At 33.1% G+C, this 22,988-nt stretch overlaps 1 protein-coding gene across 8 annotated transcripts; it reads left to right on the top strand.

Moving 5' to 3' along the window:
• Positions 1-1,420: 1,420 nt before the first annotated feature.
• Positions 1,421-22,981, top strand: LOC106073884 (uncharacterized). 8 transcript variants are annotated; one of them, XR_008774847.1, is made up of 8 exons: positions 1,421-1,584; positions 2,282-2,405; positions 3,580-3,686; positions 4,604-4,758; positions 8,189-12,685; positions 13,617-13,711; positions 17,295-17,440; positions 19,351-22,981. XR_008774847.1 is itself a non-coding variant. In XM_013234542.2 (4 exons), exons 1-4 carry the CDS (start codon positions 12,616-12,618, stop codon positions 19,424-19,426), a joined length of 387 nt encoding a protein of 128 aa, XP_013089996.2. In that variant the 5' UTR covers positions 12,081-12,615; the 3' UTR covers positions 19,427-22,981. The 8 variants fall into 8 exon arrangements, 1 of the variants encoding a protein (XP_013089996.2); XR_008774843.1 differs by having other exon boundaries at positions 1,421-1,656; positions 2,269-2,405; XR_008774846.1 differs by having other exon boundaries at positions 1,425-1,584; positions 2,269-2,405; positions 8,189-8,294.
• Positions 22,982-22,988: the final 7 nt, after the last annotated feature.

Below are 22,988 nucleotides of genomic sequence, written 5' to 3'. Positions count from 1 at the left end.
AGTTGAACAGTGAAACCATATATTGTACCAAATCTAGCACCATTGTTAAAAATCTAAATTATCTCTCGTAAAAACGCTGAATGGATTGTGGAAAAAATACTAGTGTGTCTGAGCTAGCCAGGAAAACCAGTGACTTGGCAGAATGCATGACGCGTAGGACGTAATCATCTTCTTTTTTGAAGAAACGTCTGTATTATATAAGATAAGATTTGTTTTTGTTAATAAGATATCAATAAAATGGGTATGGACCGCTATTAAGACGATAAGCAAATATGGGTACTGGGTAGGTCGAACAAGACTGCATGATGGACATGAGTGTAAAAGAAGGCCTACATGTTGAAAGTAAAAATGTTACCTATAGTAAAGTGAGGTCCCATTTAAATGTTTCAGCTTGCTTGTAGGATCTCTTTTTTCTTTTAAGTATAATTTTTTATCACATACTGTCCTCGTTAACAAAATATTAACAACAAACAAACAAAAATTTACTAAGAATTTCGGATCAGACCCGATCTCTAGCAATTTTTTTGTTTTTGGAAATATCCAGTGAACGATTTGTCTGTGAACAATTTGTCTGTGAACGAATTGTTAGTGAACAATTTGTCGCGTGAACGATTTGTCGTGAACCAACTGTCGGTGAACAAGTTGTCGGTGAACAAGTTGTCTGTGAGCGTGACCTCCGTGTCGAAGGCGCCGCTGTGAGCGAATAGTCCGTGAGCGAATAGTCGCGTGAACGAATTGTCTGGTGAACGAATAGTCGCGTGAACGAAAAGTCGTGAACGATTAGTCGGTGAACGAAATGTCAGTGAACGAATTGTCGTGTCCCCCAATACATACGTATACGCATCTATTATATATTTTACAAATTACAGACGCGCCCTGTGTGGATCTATTCTATTGCCTTTGTTTCCATGTTCGTTTATGCTTCTATTGGGACACGTTTCTCTACTTAGTGTTGTCTGAGTATAATATAATAGTTATTGGTTTTCCGGGATGATTCAGATGACAGCCTACTTTGAAAGAAGAGGATATTATAATCTTATGACGGATCGAGCTTGAATTGTAAATTCTCCAACTGCCCTTAATATCACTCACACTTCAGTAGGTCTTACCTCTTGTAAATGTTAAATTACTTTTTAAACGCGCTATTTACTTATTGGGGAGAATGAATTTCTGAAGCTCTCTTCCCACCCCTGATCCCTAATAGTAATAGCTGACTAAAGGGAGAGGACGCGAACATAATTTTTGTTGTCGTTTGTAAAAGTTTGAAAAACACTATCTAGAATTACGATACAATCATAGAAATAAATATATTTTAATTCTATGGATACAATATATTCTTTGAAAAATCCATATACTAAACTAAACTATATAGGCTGTTCGTTAGGAGTTTAGGAAATTTCCATTCTTATCGGAAATGTCATTTATGAGATCCCTAGACTAGTTTTTTTTTTTTTGCTCTCTCAAAAATTTTTTCTATGATGTCTATAGATCTAGTAGTCAAGTTAAGACTAAGATAGATGGAATTATCCGATGATCGATGGAACCTGATCTAGGCTCTATACTATATATACTATATGATAATATGTAGATCTATGCATTTTAAAAATTTATTTGTTATCTATAGCCAACTTAAACGACTCTATAGATTCTAGATCTGTAATTATAGACCTAATTATTAATTAATGCTAAGCAGGTTTAGAAGGTCTTACCTGGACTGACACTTGTTAACTGTAATCTAGTATAGAATAGATCTATATAATCTAGCAGGGCTATTTAAATTAGTTAAAATTAAATATATATCACATTTTAGTATGTTATGTATCTTATCTTATCTTATATAATACAGACGTTACTTCAAAAAAGAAGATTATTACGTCCTACGCGTCATGCATTTAGTCATGCATATTAACCAATGACTTAAATTCTGCCAAGTCACTGGTTTTCCTGGCTAGCTCAGGCAACCCATTCCATGCTCTAATAGCACTAGGGAAGAAGGAGTATTTGTACAAATTTGTCCTAGCATATGGGACGAGGAATGTGCCTTTATCTTTGTGTCTTTCAGAGTATTTTATTTGAGAACAACATATCTTGTAACACTGGAAATGTTCATGTAATTGGACCATAGCTGGTTATTGGGACTTAGATCTAAATTAGTCTAAATGATAGTCTCTTGATCATGGCTGATGTGGTCCACTTTATTGTAATATACAGTATTATAATTTGAATAATTTGATGCTTTTAAATAATGACAACATATTTATTTTTTAGTGCATTGTTTTAGAGTTTCAACAGGAATGAGAACTAAAATAAATTGAATACTTCCTTTTTGTATTCATGATAAATGGAAACAACAGTATCCCAGTCAAAGTATAACACACATGATGATGACATCTTTATTTTTGAAGGTAAACTGAATGAAACCAAAATCATTTATAAACAAACCAAATAAAAAAAATACTTAAAAAAAAAACAAAGCTAATATTAAGTGTATCAATTAGTTTGGATTAGTCCTGTAATTAAATTTGTAATAAGCCTCAAATGACAATTGATTAGGGGACTTATTCTGCTAATGCTACCACAAATACTATTTCAGCTCATACCACCACTTCAATCAAGTACTATTTCTTTCCCTTGTTTGAGATATCAAACAAAGTAATTTATTACCATTAGTAAATTAACTAATTGGTTAATTTTTTTTTATTGATTCTTGTGTTATCAGGTAAAATAAATAATTGTGCAAAATTTCAACTTGATCCGAGATAGGGTGTCGGAGAAATAATGTGTACAAACTTTTAGCCAGACAGACAGACACACAGACAGACATAGTTGATACAAGCTTTGTAAAAAAAAAAGAACACTTTCAAAAATCTATCAATAAACTAAAAAGAATACCATACACTAGATGTGTAGAACAAAACTATTTTAATTTGTTTAATTATTTATGAGCTCCTGAGATAAAAATTGTAAGGTTAATGTAAGGCATGTGGGTGAATCACGTTAAAGACAGATAAAGTTCCTGAAAACTTTTTAAAAAAAAAATAAAATAATTCATTAGTCCCTAATGTTCCTTACTATTTTTACTATTTGTTTCTTTTTGAATATTTATTAAGACAAAACACAAACACAACAATATGTAACATTTTCTCTAACTGTTCTGAAATCGTATTATGAAAATAAACTTAAAAAGATTAAAAGATTACTTTTTTTTAAACTAAGGCTGAAAATTTATTTTAAAAAAAGTAAATTACTTTTTTTACCCTTATTGTAACGTGTCTGATCTCAATCAAGAGTAAAAAATATTCCACATGAATGCACAACAGTGGAATCTACACCACACACAGAGGTCATCTTCAGGCACAACACACAGAGGTCATCTACTGGCACAACACACAAGGGTCATCCACAGGCACCATATGCAGAGGTCATCTACAGGCACACACAGTGGTCATCTACATGCAAAACACACAGAGTTCAACTTCAAGCACAACACACATAGGTCATATACAGGCACAACACACAGAAGTCTTCCTTAGACAGAACACTTTGAGTAATAAATATTTAAATCTTGTCATTACTTAGGTGGTACATCAGAAGCTAACCAGGAGTCTGGAAGAATGATGCAAATCATCCTACCAGAGGGAACAATCATTCAAACAAGAGTGTTTTCTCTTGAGACAGCTTATGAAGTATGATATTAATTTTATTTACATTCTTAAAAAATTTTCAGAAAAAATTTAAGTATTGTAAAATAACGGAGGCGCTGTGGCTGAGCGTTAAAGGGCTTGACTTCTAAACCGGGGGTCCTGGGTTCATATCCTGGTGAAGACTGGGATTTTTTATTTAACCCTATTTGGGTGCCACTGAGTCCACCCAGCTTTAATGGGTACCTGACATTAGTGGGGGAAAGTAAAAGTGGTTGGATGTTGTGCTGGCCACATGACACTCTTGCTAACTGTAAGCCACAGAAACAGATGACCTTTACATCATCTGCCCTATAGACCACAAGGTCTGAAAAGGGAACTTTTTTTTTATTGTAAAATAATTTTAAAAATTCATAAGAAATATGCTAAAACTTATCTTATCTTATAAAATACAGACGTTACTTCAAAAAAGAAGATGATTACTTCCTTCGCATGTTCCTAGGTCAATGTAGTTATCCATGTTAACCAATGACTTAAATTCTGCCAAATCATTAGTTTTCCTGGCTGACTCACACTACCCATTCCATGCTCTAATAGTACTAGGAAAGAAGGAGCATTTATACAAATTTGTCCTAGTGTATGGAACAAGGAATGTGCCTTTATTTTGTGTCTTTCTGAGTATTTATTAGGTTTTGTTTTTGTATTTGAAGATTAAGGTTCAGTGTTTTATGTATAATTGCTACTGTGCTTTTAAGGCTTTCTAAATTTAGTGATTGTACTAAAGGTGTTACTCTAGTCAAATGTGAATATTCATTTGTTATGAATATCACTGCTTTATTTTGTGTCTGTTCCAGTTAATGTTTTCTTGAGTTGAGAGTCTTGTTAAAATTATGTTTGTTTCAGTTTGTATCTGATGCTTTAACTAAGTGCTGTGTTATTCAATGCTTTTTTTTATGTTTTAGTTCAAAGAGAAATGCCTTGGAGTGAACTATCCATGTCTAAAAGACATAGCTGTATACATGTGCAAAGACAGTTATGGTGAATTAGTAGAAACCAAATTATCTGATGAAGCTGAGTTTAATGGTTTGCTGGATGATTACGAATACATTCGAATAAGGTTAGCATCATTTATTTGCTTTTATTTGGTTTGATCTAATGTCTTATTAAGAAAAAAAATAAAAAAATTTTTTAATTAGAAAAAGGCTATTATACCAGTGTCAGACTGATGTAGCGTGCCGAATAGGAAAGGCAGGGAGCATTTTCCAAAGGCTGCAGCCTATTTGGACTAGCCAAGCCATTGGACTCGAGACAAAAATACATCTTCTCAACACATTCGTCATTCCAACTGCTACATATGCATGTGAGACATGGAAGTCATCTGTCAAAATTGAGAAAAGACTAAATGTGTCTCAACAGAGATGGCTGAGACGGATTTTGGGAGTCAGTTACACAGACCGGATCTCAAACAAGGAAATCCTATGCCGAACTGGAAGTCGAACACTTAGTGAGGTTGTGACTGAGCGTCGCATGAGGTTTGCGGGACATGTTCTACGTCAAAATGAATTATGCACACCAAGAGTTGGCTGCCTGGTCGTGAGGTTTGCGCGCTGAACTGTCGTTCGGATTTATCGATGGTCGAGGGTTCAAATCCTGCCCGCTCCCATCCCCCGTCGTCCTGCGGGAGGTTTGGACTAGGAAGTAAACTATCTTCAACTCTGAAGGAACATCCGAAACATGTAAAACATTTTACAAACAAACAAGAGTTGTGATAACATGGAAGCCAAAATGAGGAAAGCGCAAACAGGGATGTCCTCGTATTACCTGGCGACACACCTTCATGGAGGACCTCAGAACAGTGGACACCAGGTGGGAGGAGGCTTCAGACATTGCCAGTGACAGATCATTGTGGAGACAGCTTGCCACCCAATGCGCAGAACGGCGCGGGAGGACCTAAGTCTAAGTAAGTAAGTCAGACTGAATAAAAACATTAATAAAAAAAAAAAATAGGGAATGAAATGCCAAAGAAGAAGGCAAATGTTTACAAGATCATATTATTAACAATGGCATCAGGAGGTTTGATGCTGCCATACCATAAAACAAATTTACACCTTTTGAAAATAAAAAGGTTTGGCTGCAATGCCAACCAATCAATCAGGTTAAGGTTAAGGTAAGTAAAGGATGGATTGATTGAAAGCAACTCTACAGAGAGGTCTGGCTCTTAACACTCTTATCTGCTGTAACCTCTGCTTTGTTAAAAGTAAAGGTGCAACTGATAACATTTTGATATCTGGCTTAAGCCAGATATCTGGCTTAAGCCAGATATGGCTGTATAGTGAAATAAGATATCCTGTAGGAGCCAAATATCTAGTAAATAGCTATATACTGAAAATTTTGAAAAACTTCTTAATAGCATATCTATGTTAAATTTTATTCTAGTTTTTTTTTTAATCTTATGTTTTAAACTCATATCACTCATTGATGAATTTAACATCAGAAAAAAATTATTAACTTGTTTGTCAATGTAGAATATATTATATACATGTATATTGTTCTAATTTTTAAGCTCTTAAAGGTAAAGTACAATCTGGGTTTTATAGTGGGTAGATGTATGTGTTCATGTATTTCAGTCCATCAACTGGTCATCAGGACAGTGTTTTAAAGGCCACAAACCGCTTCCTGTCCTGGCGTTTAGGGTCTGATTCATAGCGACTTATCATAAGTAAGAACAATAATAATGAGGAGTTACTTGATTCTCCCAGATTATTAAGAATATCATTATTAAATCAAGACACTCAATGCAGGAGGAGGGTTTCAAGTTAACATGTTAGGAAAAGTAATTCAACAGTAATATTTATTTACAGTGTCATTATGTTGTCTTTGCATGTTGTGTTAATCCATTCTGGCTTTAAAATGGTCTATGATCTATGTCTATGATCTAAATTCAGTGTCAAGGACAAACAAATAAGGATTAGGAGGTGTTTAGTTCTCCCTTTAAAGCTAATCCTGTTCAGTGTCTTATATGTTAATATACACATATTTTAGCCTTCTACTTTTATCCACATAAAAATTAGTTACTGGCTTACTTGGCTATAAAATATAGTAATATGCTTGTGGTTTATGTAGCAAATGGTCACTTGTGTAGGTTTTGATTCTATAGTCCAGCCTCTTGAGATTTATCTCCTAGTAAGCAAACTTTGCACCAGTGTAGAGGTGTGGGATGTAGTCCAGCTCCCCTAGGTCAGATTTATTTCCATGTAAGCTAACTCATTACCCGGTTATCCATGTAGTGATGTGGTATGAAGATCAGTAATATTTATCACCAAGTAAACAAACTCTGTTCCCTCATAAGTTGTGACGTCAAGACAGTGTCAACTTGTTGATATTATGTCCACCCCCAGCTGACTTAATGTGGCCACCTGTCTATCTATGAACTCAATGTGATGGACTAAACAAATAAAAGAGGGTGGGAGCTTTTAATCTATATCTCTGGAGATATACCCACAGCTATGTCTGGTCAGTGTGACATAGTTAACATGTTAAATGACCCACTCAAAGGTCAAGACAAACAAAGTAAACAGATGTACCAGCCATTGCTGCTATGTATGTAATGTGCATTTATAATGTAAAGCTTAATGTCTATTTATATTAACCAGCCTTGTCATTGTAATAAATGATGTTTGGTACATATTCATTTATATTTAAGCACATTATTTTATATGAAATATAAACCTAAATATGTTCTATAACAGACATTAATGAAACCACATCCACTTTATGCGTATCAATAGAAATGTAGGTTGGCCTACTTTTGTGTACTTTTTTACTATCTGGCAAACTATCCTGCAGTGATATTCAACCAGATAGTGAAAAATGTCAGGATATCTGACCAGAGAGAGAACTACTATCTGGTGCATCCCTAGTTAAAAAAAATAAATAAATATAAAGCTTGTCATCAAATCCGAAGATAGGAGAGTAGGAAATCTACTGCCTAGGACAGACATAGACTTTGAAAAGAGAATCTAAGCCGACCACCTGCAGTCAACAGTTATGTCTGCTCTGGATGTGGCAAAATATGTAGATCACATATTGTATTGTTCCTATTTACCAAACATGCAATTTTAGAAGGATCCCTGACTGCAGCAGTCATAGGCTATTGTGTGGTCAATCTCACACACTTTATCATGCCTTGTGCCTAACTACAGACTGTCTTCTCTTTGATGTCACTGTGGTCAAAGCATACAGATTATGTGAGAATGGGCAGCAGAGATGCAGCAATCATAGCCCCAAAGTATGTGATGACATTGAAAACACAGATTGCCCAACAAGCAATCCTTGTGTTCATACTATTCTGTCTGAATTGTTTCAAAGATGTGTAAGAAAACAATGAAAATACTTTTCTAAAGGGAATTAGTAATTTGTAGCAATTGCAAAGCAAGATTATTTTAGCATTAAAGGCACATACGTTTATACAAAGAATTACAATTTTACAAAAAGCATTAAAACACCTTAGCCTTGATTATTTTTTTCTTTTTTTTTTTTGCTAACAGATCTTTAGATAATGAAGCCTCTGCCAGTAAAACTTTGAAACCAGTAGTTAAAATGAAGATTTGAACTGTCACTCAACTAACTTTGTATTGGAAGTAATGCACAAAAGTTTGTATTAATACTCTTTAGATTTAATAACATAAAAATTCCATTAACTTTGTTTAAGGAATTTATAAGAAATTCATTTAAAGCTTTATTCTACCTGTTGAGATTAAAACATTATGGTGCTATTTCTAAATGTTGATAATTGTATAGATAATTAATATGAAATAAATTTAATTTAATTTTTTTTTTCATATATATATAATTGTTGAACATTTGCCTTATTACAGTTTATGTTTTGAACAAATTCAATGTAACATCATGTTCAATAGGAGCAGCCCTCTTTATAATTCTTCCCTTCCCAAAATATACTCACTCACACATTTTTGTCTGTGACTTCTAGCCATAAATGTAAATACCATTGTGAAGCTAGTTGCTGAAACAATGAATACATAGGACATATATAATTGAAGCACTAGGGACCGAATTTCCCTTGCGCTGCCTTTATATATGTAATATGTATACATCATTCTGTGATTTCTTGTATCACTCATGTTCCCTTTGGAGAAAAAAAAATTATACATACAACCTCTGACCACTCTTTGAACTCTCAGACATATATTGAAATATTTGAAAGGCTTGATGTTGTTCTGTTTATGGTAGGAGCCGTTATTGGTTTGTTTTGTTGTATCTTTTTCATTGTGATGCTCTTCTACCAAGACATACATGACGTTTTGTGTTTGTAAGTTCATGAGACACACAAACACACTTCTTCTTCTTCCTTGTTCTCATTTTCATGTTGCAGCGTTCAAATGACTAGACCAATATATGAGATGAACTGTGCAGTGGTTTCCAAATCAGGGAGCTCTCCATATAGTTTTCTTTCAATTGGGGTGTTTTGGGGCCAGTGTCTTGTACTGGCCTCTTGGTAAAGAGAGCAATTTTGAAGGACATGGTCAGCATTCTATGGTGATACTCCACATGGGCAGATTATACTGGTTCCTATTTTGAGCTTCCTGTTCATATTTTGTCTCATTCTGTTGGTTCCAGTCCTGAGTCGTAAAATTAGATGTTGATCTTGTTAGGATAGCTTTTAAGGCATCATCTTTCTTGTGATTCGGATGAGAGCTTGTCCATTTCTCATTTTTTTATTCACTATTAGTGTCTTCTTTCTTCTGGATGGAATGCAATGTTTAATTTTGTGTTTGTTCTCCCACACTTGGTGAGTGTGTAAGCCTTCTCTAGTACAAACACACTCATTTCTGCAGTTGTTTCAAAGAAAATAAAAGATTGTTTTTACAAAGTATTCACAATGTTGAGTGACGTACCAGTAAAGTAAAGTTTCCCTTTCATACCTTGCGATTCATGGGGCAGATGATGTTAAGGTCATTTGTTTCTATGGCCAAAGGTTAACAAGCAGTGTGTCATGTGGCCAGCACAAAGATCAACTGCCTTTACTTTCCCCAACTAAAGTCAGGTACCCATTAGAGTTGGGTGGACTCAGGGGCGCGTAAAAATTCCAAACTTAAATTCTAGTCTTCACGGAGACCCAGGTTAGGAAGCAAAGCACTTAACCACTCAACTACCACATCCTAGTACCAGTACTAGTACAAGTACCAGTTCTTGAACAAATAAAGGAAGTCTATATTGATCAGTGAGTGGTATTTAGCCAATATATAACTAGAATTAATTGAAAAAAATTTATTTATTGAATTATAATTAAACATTGCATTTAGTTTTTATCTTTTTTTTTTCATAAGTATTGTTGTATACCAGTATATACAAAAATCTATATAAAAAAAACACCCTCATTTAGTATATTAACAATGTAATGATTTATAAACTTTGAGCATTGGTTAAAAATTGAATGTGGTAAGGGAAGACTGTGAGTATAAATTTTTATTGATTTTGTTTATGGGTTGTTTTTTTTTCATTTGTTGATGTAGCTTTAACATTTCACTGAAAACCACAAGCTGTTGAATACAAGACAAAAAAAGAAAAAAAAATGTTTTTGTTTATTTTGGTTAAATGATTGTGTGTCTGCATGTTTTAGGTTTATTTGTCCAGTAGTTCTTGTAGTTTGTTCTAAACTCTCCTAAGTAAAAAAAAAGTTAGTTTCAACAGTTAAAGCAGTTGGAGGCCAAACAAAATAGATATCAGATCATAGTGACATGAATAGGTGAACATGATCAATGTGTTAAATTGTTAAATTTAAAATGTGTAAAACTTATACTTTTTTAAAAATACTTAATTTATTTCTAAATTTCAATTTTAGTTTTTAAATTGTTGCTTTTTCAATTTTTTAAAAATAAAAGTAATGAAAAACATTAAATGATTTTAAATAATTTGTTAAAAGAAAGTTTTTAGGATTTAAATCATTTTACTTTATTACCCAGTAAGTTGTTAGCCTCCTTTATTGGTTGATCAACTTTGGTTCATCTCATTGCAATAAGATGAAAGCCTTGGCATTAGCTGTGGATGGAGCATTTCTGCCTTATTAAGCTACTGTAAAAACTAAAAATTATATTTTACGTTTTCGTACTTGAATAAAACAAATGTTGAAAACATCATCTTGAATTGCCAACATTAATTGGAAAACTTTTCCATAGACTTTTAGTTCTTGAAATGAAACATTACCATTTGTAATGTGTGGCTCCAGAATATTTGATGGGAACATTTTAATTGCAAAAACCTTTACAAAAACTAAATAAATAAAGGATGGCTCATGTGAGGTATGCTTTAAATTGTCAAGCGAGAGTATCAGGGACTGAATTGAGCCCTTCCCCCCTAGCTATCCCTGTCTCCCTTCAGGAACTTAAAATGGAATATTTTTTTTTTTTACTTATTTAAAAGTGTGTAACATTTAAGACAAAAATAAAAGATGTTTTAAGTAAAAAACAAACTGTCCAGTACAGTTGTGAACAGATAACTCAATAACATTCACGCTTCAAGACAGAAAAGCAAACACCCTATTTGTTAAGATAAGCATTTTCTTTTGAAAACCATTTGCATTGTACATGTTTATGTTCAATTATTAAAGATTCTATATCATATCATATTTAGCCAAAAGTCCAAACACAGATTTATGTACATAACACTATCTGAATAAGAATAAGCTTTAATACCTTTTTTTTTTTAAAGAAAAAGAAAGCTGTGTCCTTTTTTCTTATTCTGTGCTAAAAGGTTCCCCTTTCAGACCTTATGACCTATAGGACAGATGATGTTAAGGCCATCTGTTTCTTTGGCCAAGGATTAATGAGCATGGTGTCATGTGGCCAGCACAATGACCAACTGTCCTTACTTTCCGTAACTTAAGTCAGCTTGGATGGACTCAGGGGGGCCCTAAAAATCCCAAAATTCAATTTTCACCTTAGATTCAAACCCAGTACCCCAGGTTTGGAAGCCAAGTGCTTAGCCAATCAGCCACCATGCCCCCATTCTGTGCTAAAGATAGAAAAAAAAATCAGAACACAATCATACAGGTAACTTAAAACATTTTTTTTCTACCAGTGGAGTTTGAGTAGATGATGGAATTTTTTTTTTCTTTTTCTTAAGAAAAGAATATTTTGTCCTAGTCTGAGAATGCAGGGATTGAACATCATGAGCTGGAGTTAAATTCACTATGGTACCACAGTGTCAACCATCCTTTTTTTTTTATCAAACTGATGAAGTAAATCTTTGAAGATTTGCATGTTGTGGATGAAATCATTGTGTGCTATTCTACTCTTTAGGCTAATTTTCATATTGATATTAATGTGTTTCCTAGTAAGATAACATAGCAATAGCATACATCCAATATCAAGAAATTTGATCTAAATATAAATGGCTATATATATATATATTACAAATTTTTTTTCATCAGGAAAGTAAGGGGGAGGGGGGAGCTCAAATGAAAATTATAGGAAATGACTAATTGGGAATTTCCATTTGTATTTGTGGTTAGGGACAAAGAGTTAAAAAGTAACACTATTTGAATATCTTTTTCAGCTAACTTTTGGCAGTGTAAATCCATATCTAGTTGTTTAATGTAAATGCTGATATGAAATGCATATTAGCCATTCAGTGGAACACATTACAATTTATAGTGTTCTGGTTTCTAAATAATCTAAAGTTTTGAATTAAAAATCTAGATGTACACAATGTAGGCATAGGCTATACACATGTAGCCTAAATGTATGTATGATGATGTAATCTACTGTAGCTGAATAGATTCTAGATCTAGATCCCTAACCCTATCTCAAGAAACAGATCTAGATTTCCTCATTTAAAAAAAAACAAATTAAAATGACCAAGCATGCTCCTAAATAACATTTATAATTAATGTAGGCTTTCTTGCACAAATATATTGATAATCAATGTTGAATTAAATGCAAAATATATAAAAAACATGGGAAACTATTTATGCATAAAATCTAACAGAAGCAATGCCAATAAAAAAAGAGAAATACATGGACCAGGTACGTAGGGCCTAGACTTAAATTCTAATCAATGCAATTAAACAGAAATAATTGCCTTAATTAAGATTTATAATTTTGTTTTCATGGTTCAAGCACATCCAGTGTGCAGAGATTGATATAGAATGTTTATAAAGTTGGGTTTGTGTATGGTCATGTGAAATACTGCACTCATCCTTAATCTTTATTAAACCCATAAGTATCTACCACTCAGTAGTCATATAGGTTCAGGGCCGGTCCTACAGGTTGCAGGGCCCTATACGAAACATATTGCGCAGGGCCTAATTTGGGTTGTGATAAGGATAATAAGGGAAAATTAAGATTTTGTATTAGAAAATTAATTCGTCTTTGCATTTTATTTATACTTTACTAAGTACAAAATCAGTGCCAAATCCATGTTGAATGACACCCCGAAATGACAATTTTGTGTTTTATGGAGATTTGCATCAGTTTTCAGAAGGTTTTAATAATTTCAGGAGATTTTCATGACTTTTTCTTCTATTTTTTAATTTGAGGAGAATTCCTGGAACCTTTAAATAATAAGTTAAAATGGTTTAATTTAATAATTTACATCTAGAATTCGCATCGCGCAGGGCCTATGAAAGTGCAGGGCCCACTGCGGCCACATAAGTTGCAGTGGCCTAAGACCAGCCCTGTATAGGTTTTTCTGACTGCCTATAATCTCTACATCAAACTCTCTATCTTTTCTTTTTACAGTGTTTAAGACTACATTTTTGAGTAAACTATATTATTTGTAATGGGCTACATAAAATTATTTATACACTTAGAAATGTATGTAAATCATTTTATGACATTAGCTGTTGAGACCTATTTAAGAATTATTTCAAAGATTTAAAATAATCTTTAATAACTTATGATTCAGAAATTATGTTTTTATATAAAATGTTTCTTTTTTTTGTGTGTTTTATTTCAGAGGCATGTGATTCTAAATCCAAAAGTATTCCTGTATTATACCCTGATGGTAAAACAATTCATAGAAATATATTTGAACATGAAACTGCTCATGAGGTAGTTAAGAAGGAAAATATAGTTTCCATTTATTTTATATTTTCGCATTGAGTTTGCATGATTACAAATGTATGCATTCCAAGATTTCTTCAAGACAGATGACTGCTAGATGAAGCTTATTATTTTACCTTCTTTCAGCCCTAACTTTTAGTTAGATACCAGTTCTAGCACATTTGAACTCTGAACCCAGTTTAAACTTTGTAACATCAAGGAGTAACACATTTTTTCTAATGCATATAATATTTGCTTTTCAGGAAAGAAAAAATATTTCTGCATAATTAAAATGCTTATGTAGCCATCTTTTATTAAAAATGTTAATAATAGTAGGCCCTATGTGAATATATGTTATAATCTCCTTACAAATTCCATCTTTGTTTCTATGTTGATTTTGTCTTCTTTGCTGATTAGTCTTATCCAGTGTGTTTTATAAGTTTTCTTGTTTCTATTAGAGCACTTTCCCAGGGGTACTTTGTACCTCATTAACCATGCTGATTTATTATATTCTGTTATTTAAATAAAATAAATTAGTAATAAGTATTAATTCACATTCTTTAATATTATTTTATTTTTTATTTATACAAACTCATAATGGGTCAATCGGTGTTATTATACATCTTAAAAGTAAATATAAAGATCAGGTAATAAATAGAGATGTTTTTCATGGTTAAAATTATTTTTTTTTATCGTCCCTGGTGAACTTCTGAAATGTACACATTAATCCCACTAATTGAATAATTAATTGTAAAAGATTGATAGTTTTTGATGTACCAATAAAAATGAAGTTAGAGAATTGCTTAACCAAATGGCGTGAAAATACATTCGTTACATGTCTCAAAATGTATGTTTCATTTGTGTGGTTTAATAAGATTAGGATCGCCATGCCTTTTAATTCTCTGGTATCTGCAACATTTGTGTATCCAGTTTTAACAAAAAAAATTCTGAAATAGTTCTTGTCTTCTCCAACTTCATGTGAAGCTTTTTCAGCATTTGTAGTCATTAAGTTAAAAAAAAGGAACAGATTTGGAACAGCATCTCAGATTAAAATTAATAACCAGGGAACCGAATTATATTGTTACGTATTTCGGAATCTTCTGGCTAAATGTACTATTATATAGTAGGCACACAAATAAAAACACTGCAAAGAACTTAATGACTCAACTTTCAGCTTCATATAACTTTATTGACTATTAACTCTTAACAATTCGTCACTGTAACATTTAGCGTAGAAGACTGTACAATATCTGTCAGTTTACAGTTAGCTATACTTCATTGAAATTCATCTCTTCACTTCGTTGCAATTCATCTCTTATTGTCAACTTGCATCGAGCCATATTCCACAGAACAGACCACCGACACACTTCCCAGTGTTGCTCCAGGTCTCCCAAAGCTGAACCAAGTCGTACTCAAGTCTACCGAATCAGAGCCGTACACGTCTTACATCGACTGTATCAACTGTACTATGGCTCAAGTCCACTGTAGTTTGCTGTATAGACTTTAACCCTAGTTAACTTGTATCGAGTCGTACACATCTCTCTTCCACTGTCTCGCACAGTAGACAACAGTAACGACGACTCTACCTACGACTGACTTTTTACATTAACTCTGGTTTATATAGAGTCCCTAATCGCTTGTCCAAAGTTGCACAAACACTGCTAGTATCTTCTGGAATAACACGTGAGGAAACGTCACATCCTGTCTTAGTTTATACATGTACATTTTAGAGAACATTCGCTGCTTTGTTATCTCGCCGGGGTCACACGTTAACCTCTTCCTGTAACTGGTCATTTGTAACACTATGATCTGTAATCTTAGCACATAGATGCAAGTAGGCTACATAGAGAATTGGCGGGGGGCATGAGGGGTACTCAACGTTCCAACAATTTTAAAAGGGGTACACATAGGTCAAAATGTTTGGGAAACACTGTTTTAGAGATTCAATACAATTTTTTGAGGTTAATTACAACAAATTGGTATATTTTTAGGCTAAGATTTAGTCCATATATTTAGAGATGGATGTCTGCTTGGTCATGTGGTATGTGTACTGGATTGTCATTCGGTCATCTCTGTGGTCCTGGGTTCATTCCCTGCATACTGCCATCCCCCCTTGTCCTGCAGGAGGTTTGGATTATGATGTAGATTATCTTCAATTCTGAAGGGACATCTTAAACATGTAAAAACATTTTACAAAACAGATCCAATAGATTGAGAAGACTTGATCATAGGTAGACAAACAAGTGGGGAAATATGTTGATCCTAATAAATGAAATATAGTTTGATAACAGTGTAGGCTATAATTATTAATAATAATGTATAATAATGTATATTATTAATATAACTGTGAAGTTTAAAATATGTGACTTGATTGAGTGTACTCCATTATAATAATAAAATCCAGTGGTTCCTTGTACCATATAATATAACTGAAATCTAATTAAAAAGCACAAACAAATCCACAAATAGAAATTCAGAATAATTCTTAATTCATATGTCAAATAAGGAAAATTTAATACACAAATTTGAATCATATGCAAAAACAAAACACAATGAATAAAATTGTTAAGCCAAACTAATAGAATATGAAAATTAGACAAAAATAAAATAAACTTTAAATTTTGTTTTTGCCTTTCCAAGTATAAGGTTGTTAGCACTTTTTTTATATTGAATGTAGGAGCCCAGACTTAACATGAAGCTTTTCAACCTAGAATGGAAATTTCCAGCTTTCTGTTGATGTGAGATATATTCTACTGCATGACAATAACAACATGCAATATCACTGTTGAAAAAAAGAAATTGCAATATTACAAACATATTGATTAAAACCATAGTTAAGTTCCTTTTTCAGACAATGTGATCTTTAGGGCAGATGAAAAGCCTGAAATTCAAAACCCTAGTTTTCACAGAGATTTGCACCCAGGACCTCAGACAAGCACTTAACCACATAGCTACCATGCCCAAAACCATAAGTCTACATAAAATTATAATGCATGATCATCAAAGTCCTGCTTACATCTAGATGATGAAAATTTAAAAAAAAAATAAATTAGGAGATGTTAACCATTATCATAGCAATCTAAAATTACAAGCTCAATCAGCACTTAAACTAAATTAGTTTTGTTACTGAGTGGCAAAGCGCTTGACTTCTGAACATGGGAGTCTCATGTTCAAATCCTGGATTTGTAATTTCAAGATCTTTAGTGCACCTGTGAGTCCACACCCAGCTCTAAGGGGTACCTGACATTAGTTGGGAAAAAGTAAAGAAGGCAGTTGATCATTGTGCTGACCACATGACATCCTCATTAAACTTGGGCCTCAGAAACAGATGACTTTTACATCGTCTGCCCTAAAGATTGCATGGTCTGAAAGGGGAACTTTACCTTTTTTTTCTTAGTCCATGTTCTATGACACAGTACCTCTCTTACCAAGCATCTGAGCTTGCAAAGAAAAAAAAAGCCAATATCAATAGTGAAAATCTTTTTCTCCAAATCTGTTAACACAAAATTCAATATTCTTTTTTTTTGGTTGAAAATTGTGTACATTTTTATTTTGTAATGAAAGAGTATATTGTTTTTTTTATCTTCATCAGTTTTTGCAAAGCTGTTTTAATGAACAGATGATTTACTATGAGGTTATGTTGGAGTTACCATTAAAAGGACAAAGAGTTCTAAAACATGAGGATGATTTTACTGAATACTGGGATGATTTAGTAACTATACGTATTGTTCTACAAGGGTAATGTTTTGTTAGTTATTGTTAAAATACTTTAGGCTGGCTACTTATTGTAACTTATTAAATACATCTCATAAGTTTACATCCCAAAACCTGTTGGATCATTGGGGCACCACTCATACTCTGTCCACTGTATATCCATTCCTCTCTGATTTTGCCAATATCAAGAGTCTCTTTCATTGACAGGCCCATCCAATCCTTGATGTTGTCTTTCCATCTCTTCTTTTTCTGCCTCTCTTTTTCCCTGCTACTGTTCCTTATAGAAAGGTCTTTGCAAGACCTAAAGATCCCAATAATGGCTGTATAGTCTTAGTTTGTAAGGGTCCCATTCCCATTCTGATCCTGTTTCAAATTTCCTCACAAACCTATTTACTACTGTATATCAAAATATTTTAAGTTCATTAACTGTTGGTAATTAATTATTTTGTTTTGTATCAAACAAGGTAAAGAAATTGTACTTGACAGATGTGGTGGTATAAGTTGAATTAGTCCCTTTATACTTTGTGTAGAGAAGTAGCTCATTGTTTGAAAGTTTGAAACTAACAATAGAAAACTATGAAACCTTCTATTTTCATAAGCACAGTTCGAGTTGGCAAAGTCCTACAATTTAAAAAAAATTTAAAATGTATTTAAAAACGATCATGGTATCCCCTTCTTTCTACCACCCCCTTCCCTTTCCCAACTGGTCCAGACAAATAATAGGATCATAGCGCATGAAGAAAGCTAAAAGCATGAAATTGCGCTAGTAAAAATATTTCTAAAAGCACAGATTTATTATTGTTAGCTATTACAAATTCAATTAATGACTGATCCTAACTAATTGATACAATTACACTTAATATAAGCTTTATTTTTATTTTAAGTATTTTTTTTATATTTTCCTTTTTTAAAACTTCCAACCAAAGAAAACATTGTTAAAACTTGTATGTGTACGCTTCTATAAATATTGCGAACCAACTTTTCTGGCTATACAATATAAGGCTATTACTTTGCCCTCTCCATGAGCAGTTCTACTGGTACTGGGTAAAAAAAACAAACTTGCCTTCGTTTGTTGTTAACTTTGCAGAATTCCATTACTTACTTAATGAACTAAGTAGCAAAATACACTTAATGTTCTCCTTAAGCTGTTTGTCAGTGGATGATTTTAAAAAATCTCACTCCTTACTGTAAACATGTTAAACATTGCTGATGACTTTTAAAAAAAAAATATCAGTGATTAATGAAAGGGGGGGGGGGCAAGGTGACTGAGTGACTGAGTGGTTAAGCACTTGGCATCCGAACCTGGGGTCCTGGGTTTGAATCTTGGTGAAGACTGGAATTATGAATTTTGGGATTTTTAGGGTGCCCTTGAGTCCATCCATCCAACTCTAATGGGTACCTGACTTTAGTCGGGGAAAGTAAAGGCTGTTGGTCATTGTGCTGGCCATATAACACTGTGCTCAGTAACAGTGGGCCACAGAAACAGATGATCTTAACAACATCAGCCCTATAGATTGCAAGGTCTAAAAGGGGAACTTTTTTTTTCGTTTGCTAATTAATGAAGTGATCTTTCTGAAATTGTAACAAATGTTAGTCATTCAGCACGAGTTTATGTGCAACATTTCTGCTCAATAGGATTATGAAAAGTTGTCAAAATAAATGATTCAAAATTTAAACTTTAAACTATGTTTAAAGTGTGATCTAATAGCAGGAATTGAAATCTTAAAAGTGTGAGCTAATATCAGGAATTGAAATCTTGAAAGTGTGAGCTAATAGCAGAAATTGAAAAAGAAAACTTTTTTGTTAACACATTAATAAGCCTGCACTGCCATAAGTATTAAGTAGGTATTTCTATTATGTTACATTTTATAAACTTCTTAAATGTTAAAAAATCTGCATTGGCAATGATAAAGTAAATCTATTTATTTTTTCAGAACTGGAACAAATCGTGACCCTGATCCATCTCTCCTTGGTGACATTCAGTATAAAACACCTGGTACACCACCATAAAAAGATACACTGTGTATCTTCTTGCTGAACTTATTGTACTGTTAAACTGCTGTTAGAACAAATTTTTTGTTGTTATTCATTAAACTGTGTACATGACTTACAAAAGCTCATTGTTCTGTTGGCCAATATTGAAGTTTCAATTATCTGCTTGACTTTTATGCTCTTGTTTTTATTGGAATTGATGCAGTACACCTAATTCATGTCATCATCATTGTTAACCATGTTATAAACATGGTCAGCCTGCTCATGGCTGGAAAAAAGCTAAATATCTTCCACCTCCAATGCCTAAGACGGCTCTTTAAAATAAAGTGGCAAGATAAAAAAAAAACAATAAGGAAGTGCTACGAAGAGTAGGGTGCCAGGACATCCGCTGTGTTATCCGTAGCAGATGTCTTGTCTGGTTTGGTCATGTTCATAGAATGCCACAAGGTCGACTTGCACAAGGCATTCTGTATGCTGATCTAACAGAAGGCAGGAGAGCTGATGGTCATCCACTTCAAAGGTATACCTATGTATGCAAACGTGACATGAAGCTCTTCAAAATGGACCCTTACAGCTGGGGAAAAGTGGCACTGGGTAGATCTACACATTGAGAGAGAGCATAAAGGAAGGGTCCCGAATTGCAGATGCCATACACAACAGTAGCAGAAAGAAGGGTGAAAATGCAATGGCGCCTGGTGATTACAGCTGCCCAACCCGTGACCGCAGCTGTTTATCAAGGATTGGTCACACAAGAAGTTGGAAAGGGAAAATATCGTCTCTTGAGACGTAAAATGCCACAGACACATTATTGTTAAACTACTATTTGGAACTAAATTTAAAAAAAAATGATTTGTAGAATTATTTCGTTTCTAAAAAATTGTTCATAATGAAACAGAATTTATTGTAACATAAAAAATAGGAGAAACTATTTATAATTTTGAAAAATTTAGGAGTATATGTGGGAAATACTTTCATAAGAAATCATCAAATTTTCATCTGTCCCTTGACTTACCTGCTGTGACTTTGCATAACCTGTTCCCTCCACTTTTCCTTTTGACATCAAGTCATGTCTTACAAAATGACTGAGCCAGCTCAGTTTTCACTTCTTTACAGTGTCGAGGACTTCCTCCTTTTTGCCCGCCAGTGTTGACTTGTAAAAATACAAACTCATTTGTCACTTTTCCTGGTATTTGATACCCAGCATTTTTCTGTAACATTTACTTGTTAAGGCTTGGATTCATCTTTTAGCATTAGCGTTCAGTGTCCTATTTTCACTATCATATAATAGTTAGACCACTAGCAAAGAATACAGTTTTAATTTTACTTGGAAGCTGTTACTTTTCCAGATTTTCCACAGTTTGCTCATACCAGTGGATGCCAAGATTAAACGGTATTGACCTTAGATATTTAAAGGAGTCAACTTCTAATGTTTAGCCATTCCATTGTATGCAACATCTAGTACAATTTCGAACTATTATTTTGTGATTTTTTTCTGCACTGATTCCAATGTTAACTGCTCTAGCTGCAGCATTCATTTTGTAATGAAGATCTTGTACCTGGTCTGCATTTTCAATGAGGTCTATATCATCTGCAAACCTGAGACTAGAAATAGGCTGCTCTTTTATGGTTCAGCCAGGAGTGTATCCTTCTCAAGTGACTATAGTTTCCATCATAATATGCTCCAGAAATATGTTAAAAAAAGAAGTGATAACAGACTAGTCTAAGCAAAAATATTGTTGTGTACTTAAGATATTAAATTGTCTGCTTTGAAATCCAAAGTTTGTGGGGAATTACAAGTATAAAATTTATATTTATGAGATGATCCATAGTGGCTTTACTTAGAGCTAAATGGTAATTTAAAGTGAAACAATGTTCATATGATAAGTTTTGTACATATTTGGCTATTAATTTCTTGTACCAAAGAAAATGTCCTTTCTTTATCTTACTTGCTATGTAATAAAAATGCATTCCAATTTGTAAACTTAAAAATTAGGAGACATTTTCTATTGTATAATAGTGTGTGTAAAATAATTGTATTAAATTGCGTACACTAATATACTGATTGCTGGGAAGCTGTCTTTTTAAACTAAAGACTTATTGTAAACTATTTTTAATCAATTTTCTGTTGAACAAAATGGTGAATGATTGCTTATTTTTTTTTGGATAACATGTTTCTCAAATATGAAGCAGTATCTTATCTTATATGATACAGATGTTACTTCAAAATAGAAGATGATAACGTCCTACGCGTCATGCATATTAACCAATGACCTATATTCTTCCAAGTAGTTATACCTGGCTAGCTCAGGCAACCCATTCCATGCTCTAATAGCACTTGGGAAGAAAGAGCACTTGTACAAATTTGTCCTAGCATAATGAATGAGGAATGTGCCTTTATCTTTCTCTTCCTGAGTATTTTATTAGATTTTGTATTTGAAGATTATGGTTCAGTGTTTTATGTATAATTGCTACCTTACTTTTAAGTCTTCTATCCTGAAGGCTTTCTAAATTTTGTGATTTTACTAAAGGTGTTACTCTAGTCAAGTGTGAATATTCTTTTTTTATGAATCTCACTGCTCTATTTTGTGTCTGTTCCAGTTTCTTAATGTTTTCTTGAGATGAGGGGTCCCAAACAGAGGATGCATATTCCATTATTGGCCTAACCAAGGTTAAATAACATTTTAGTTTTTACGTTCTTATTTGATTTATATAAATTTCTTTTAATAAACCCTAATGCTTTGATTTTTTTTTTATAGTTTCATCAATATGGGGATTCCATGACAGTTTTTCGTTTATTATAACACCTAGGTATTTTGCATTTTTAGTCTGTGTTACTGGTTTACCATGAATAAGATAAGTGGAATTAATTTGTTTTAGTTTTTTTTTTGTTACTCTTAATAACTGACATTTTTCTGGGTGGAAAGACATGCTTCAATTTGATTCCCATTTCTGTAATTCACCTAATTCTCTTTGTAAAATTTCTGTATCAGTACACAGTACCATAGCAGATCAAGTCATGTAGACCTGATGTGCTATTAATTTTAATTTATGATTTCTGATTAATTTGATAAAAAGAGTACATAAAAACAAGATGTTCATAACACGAATCTCAATTATTGAGATTAACTCTTTATATCCGTGATTATTTTTCATGTTCTGACAGAATTGTTTCTTTTTTCACATTTGTACATTCTACCCTGTTATGATTAAACTTCAATAACATTTTTGTTTAGAATTATAGGAGAATGCATGCTCTTTTTACATAACACAAATACACTTTTGTAAAACCAAAAGTTAATTTAATTTAATGGGGTCAAATCAACAATGGTATAGTTAATTAGGAGAGAAAGAGTTAAAGCCACAGCATGAATATTATTAGTTGATAATTTACTGTAGCTGGAAAAAATAATTTCTTTACTTCTGAATTGAAAAGGATAGCTTTCTACTGTGGGCTTCAGAAAACTTGATCAGGGTCACTTGTATTTAATAACTTATAAAATTAAGAATTCCAAGATGAATATTCATTTAATGTATATAAAAATAAAACAAAATGTTAAAAAAAAAAAAAAAAAAGCCCAAG

This window comes from Biomphalaria glabrata, chromosome 14 (genome assembly GCF_947242115.1).
Source record: "Biomphalaria glabrata chromosome 14, xgBioGlab47.1, whole genome shotgun sequence".
NCBI classification, from domain to species: Eukaryota; Metazoa; Mollusca; class Gastropoda; family Planorbidae; genus Biomphalaria; species Biomphalaria glabrata.
This window is presented reverse-complemented; position numbering and strand designations above follow the sequence as displayed.

Coding starts and splice junctions, on each gene's coding strand:
- LOC106073884 (XM_013234542.2), top strand. CDS start 12,616: ATGGGAAACTATTTATGCATAAAATCTAACAGAAGCAATGCCAATAAA. Junction 12,686..13,616: donor AAGAGAAATACATGGACCAG/GTACGTAGGGCC, acceptor GTTTTATTTCAG/AGGCATGTGATTCTAAATCC. Junction 17,441..19,350: donor ATACGTATTGTTCTACAAGG/GTAATGTTTTGT, acceptor TTATTTTTTCAG/AACTGGAACAAATCGTGACC.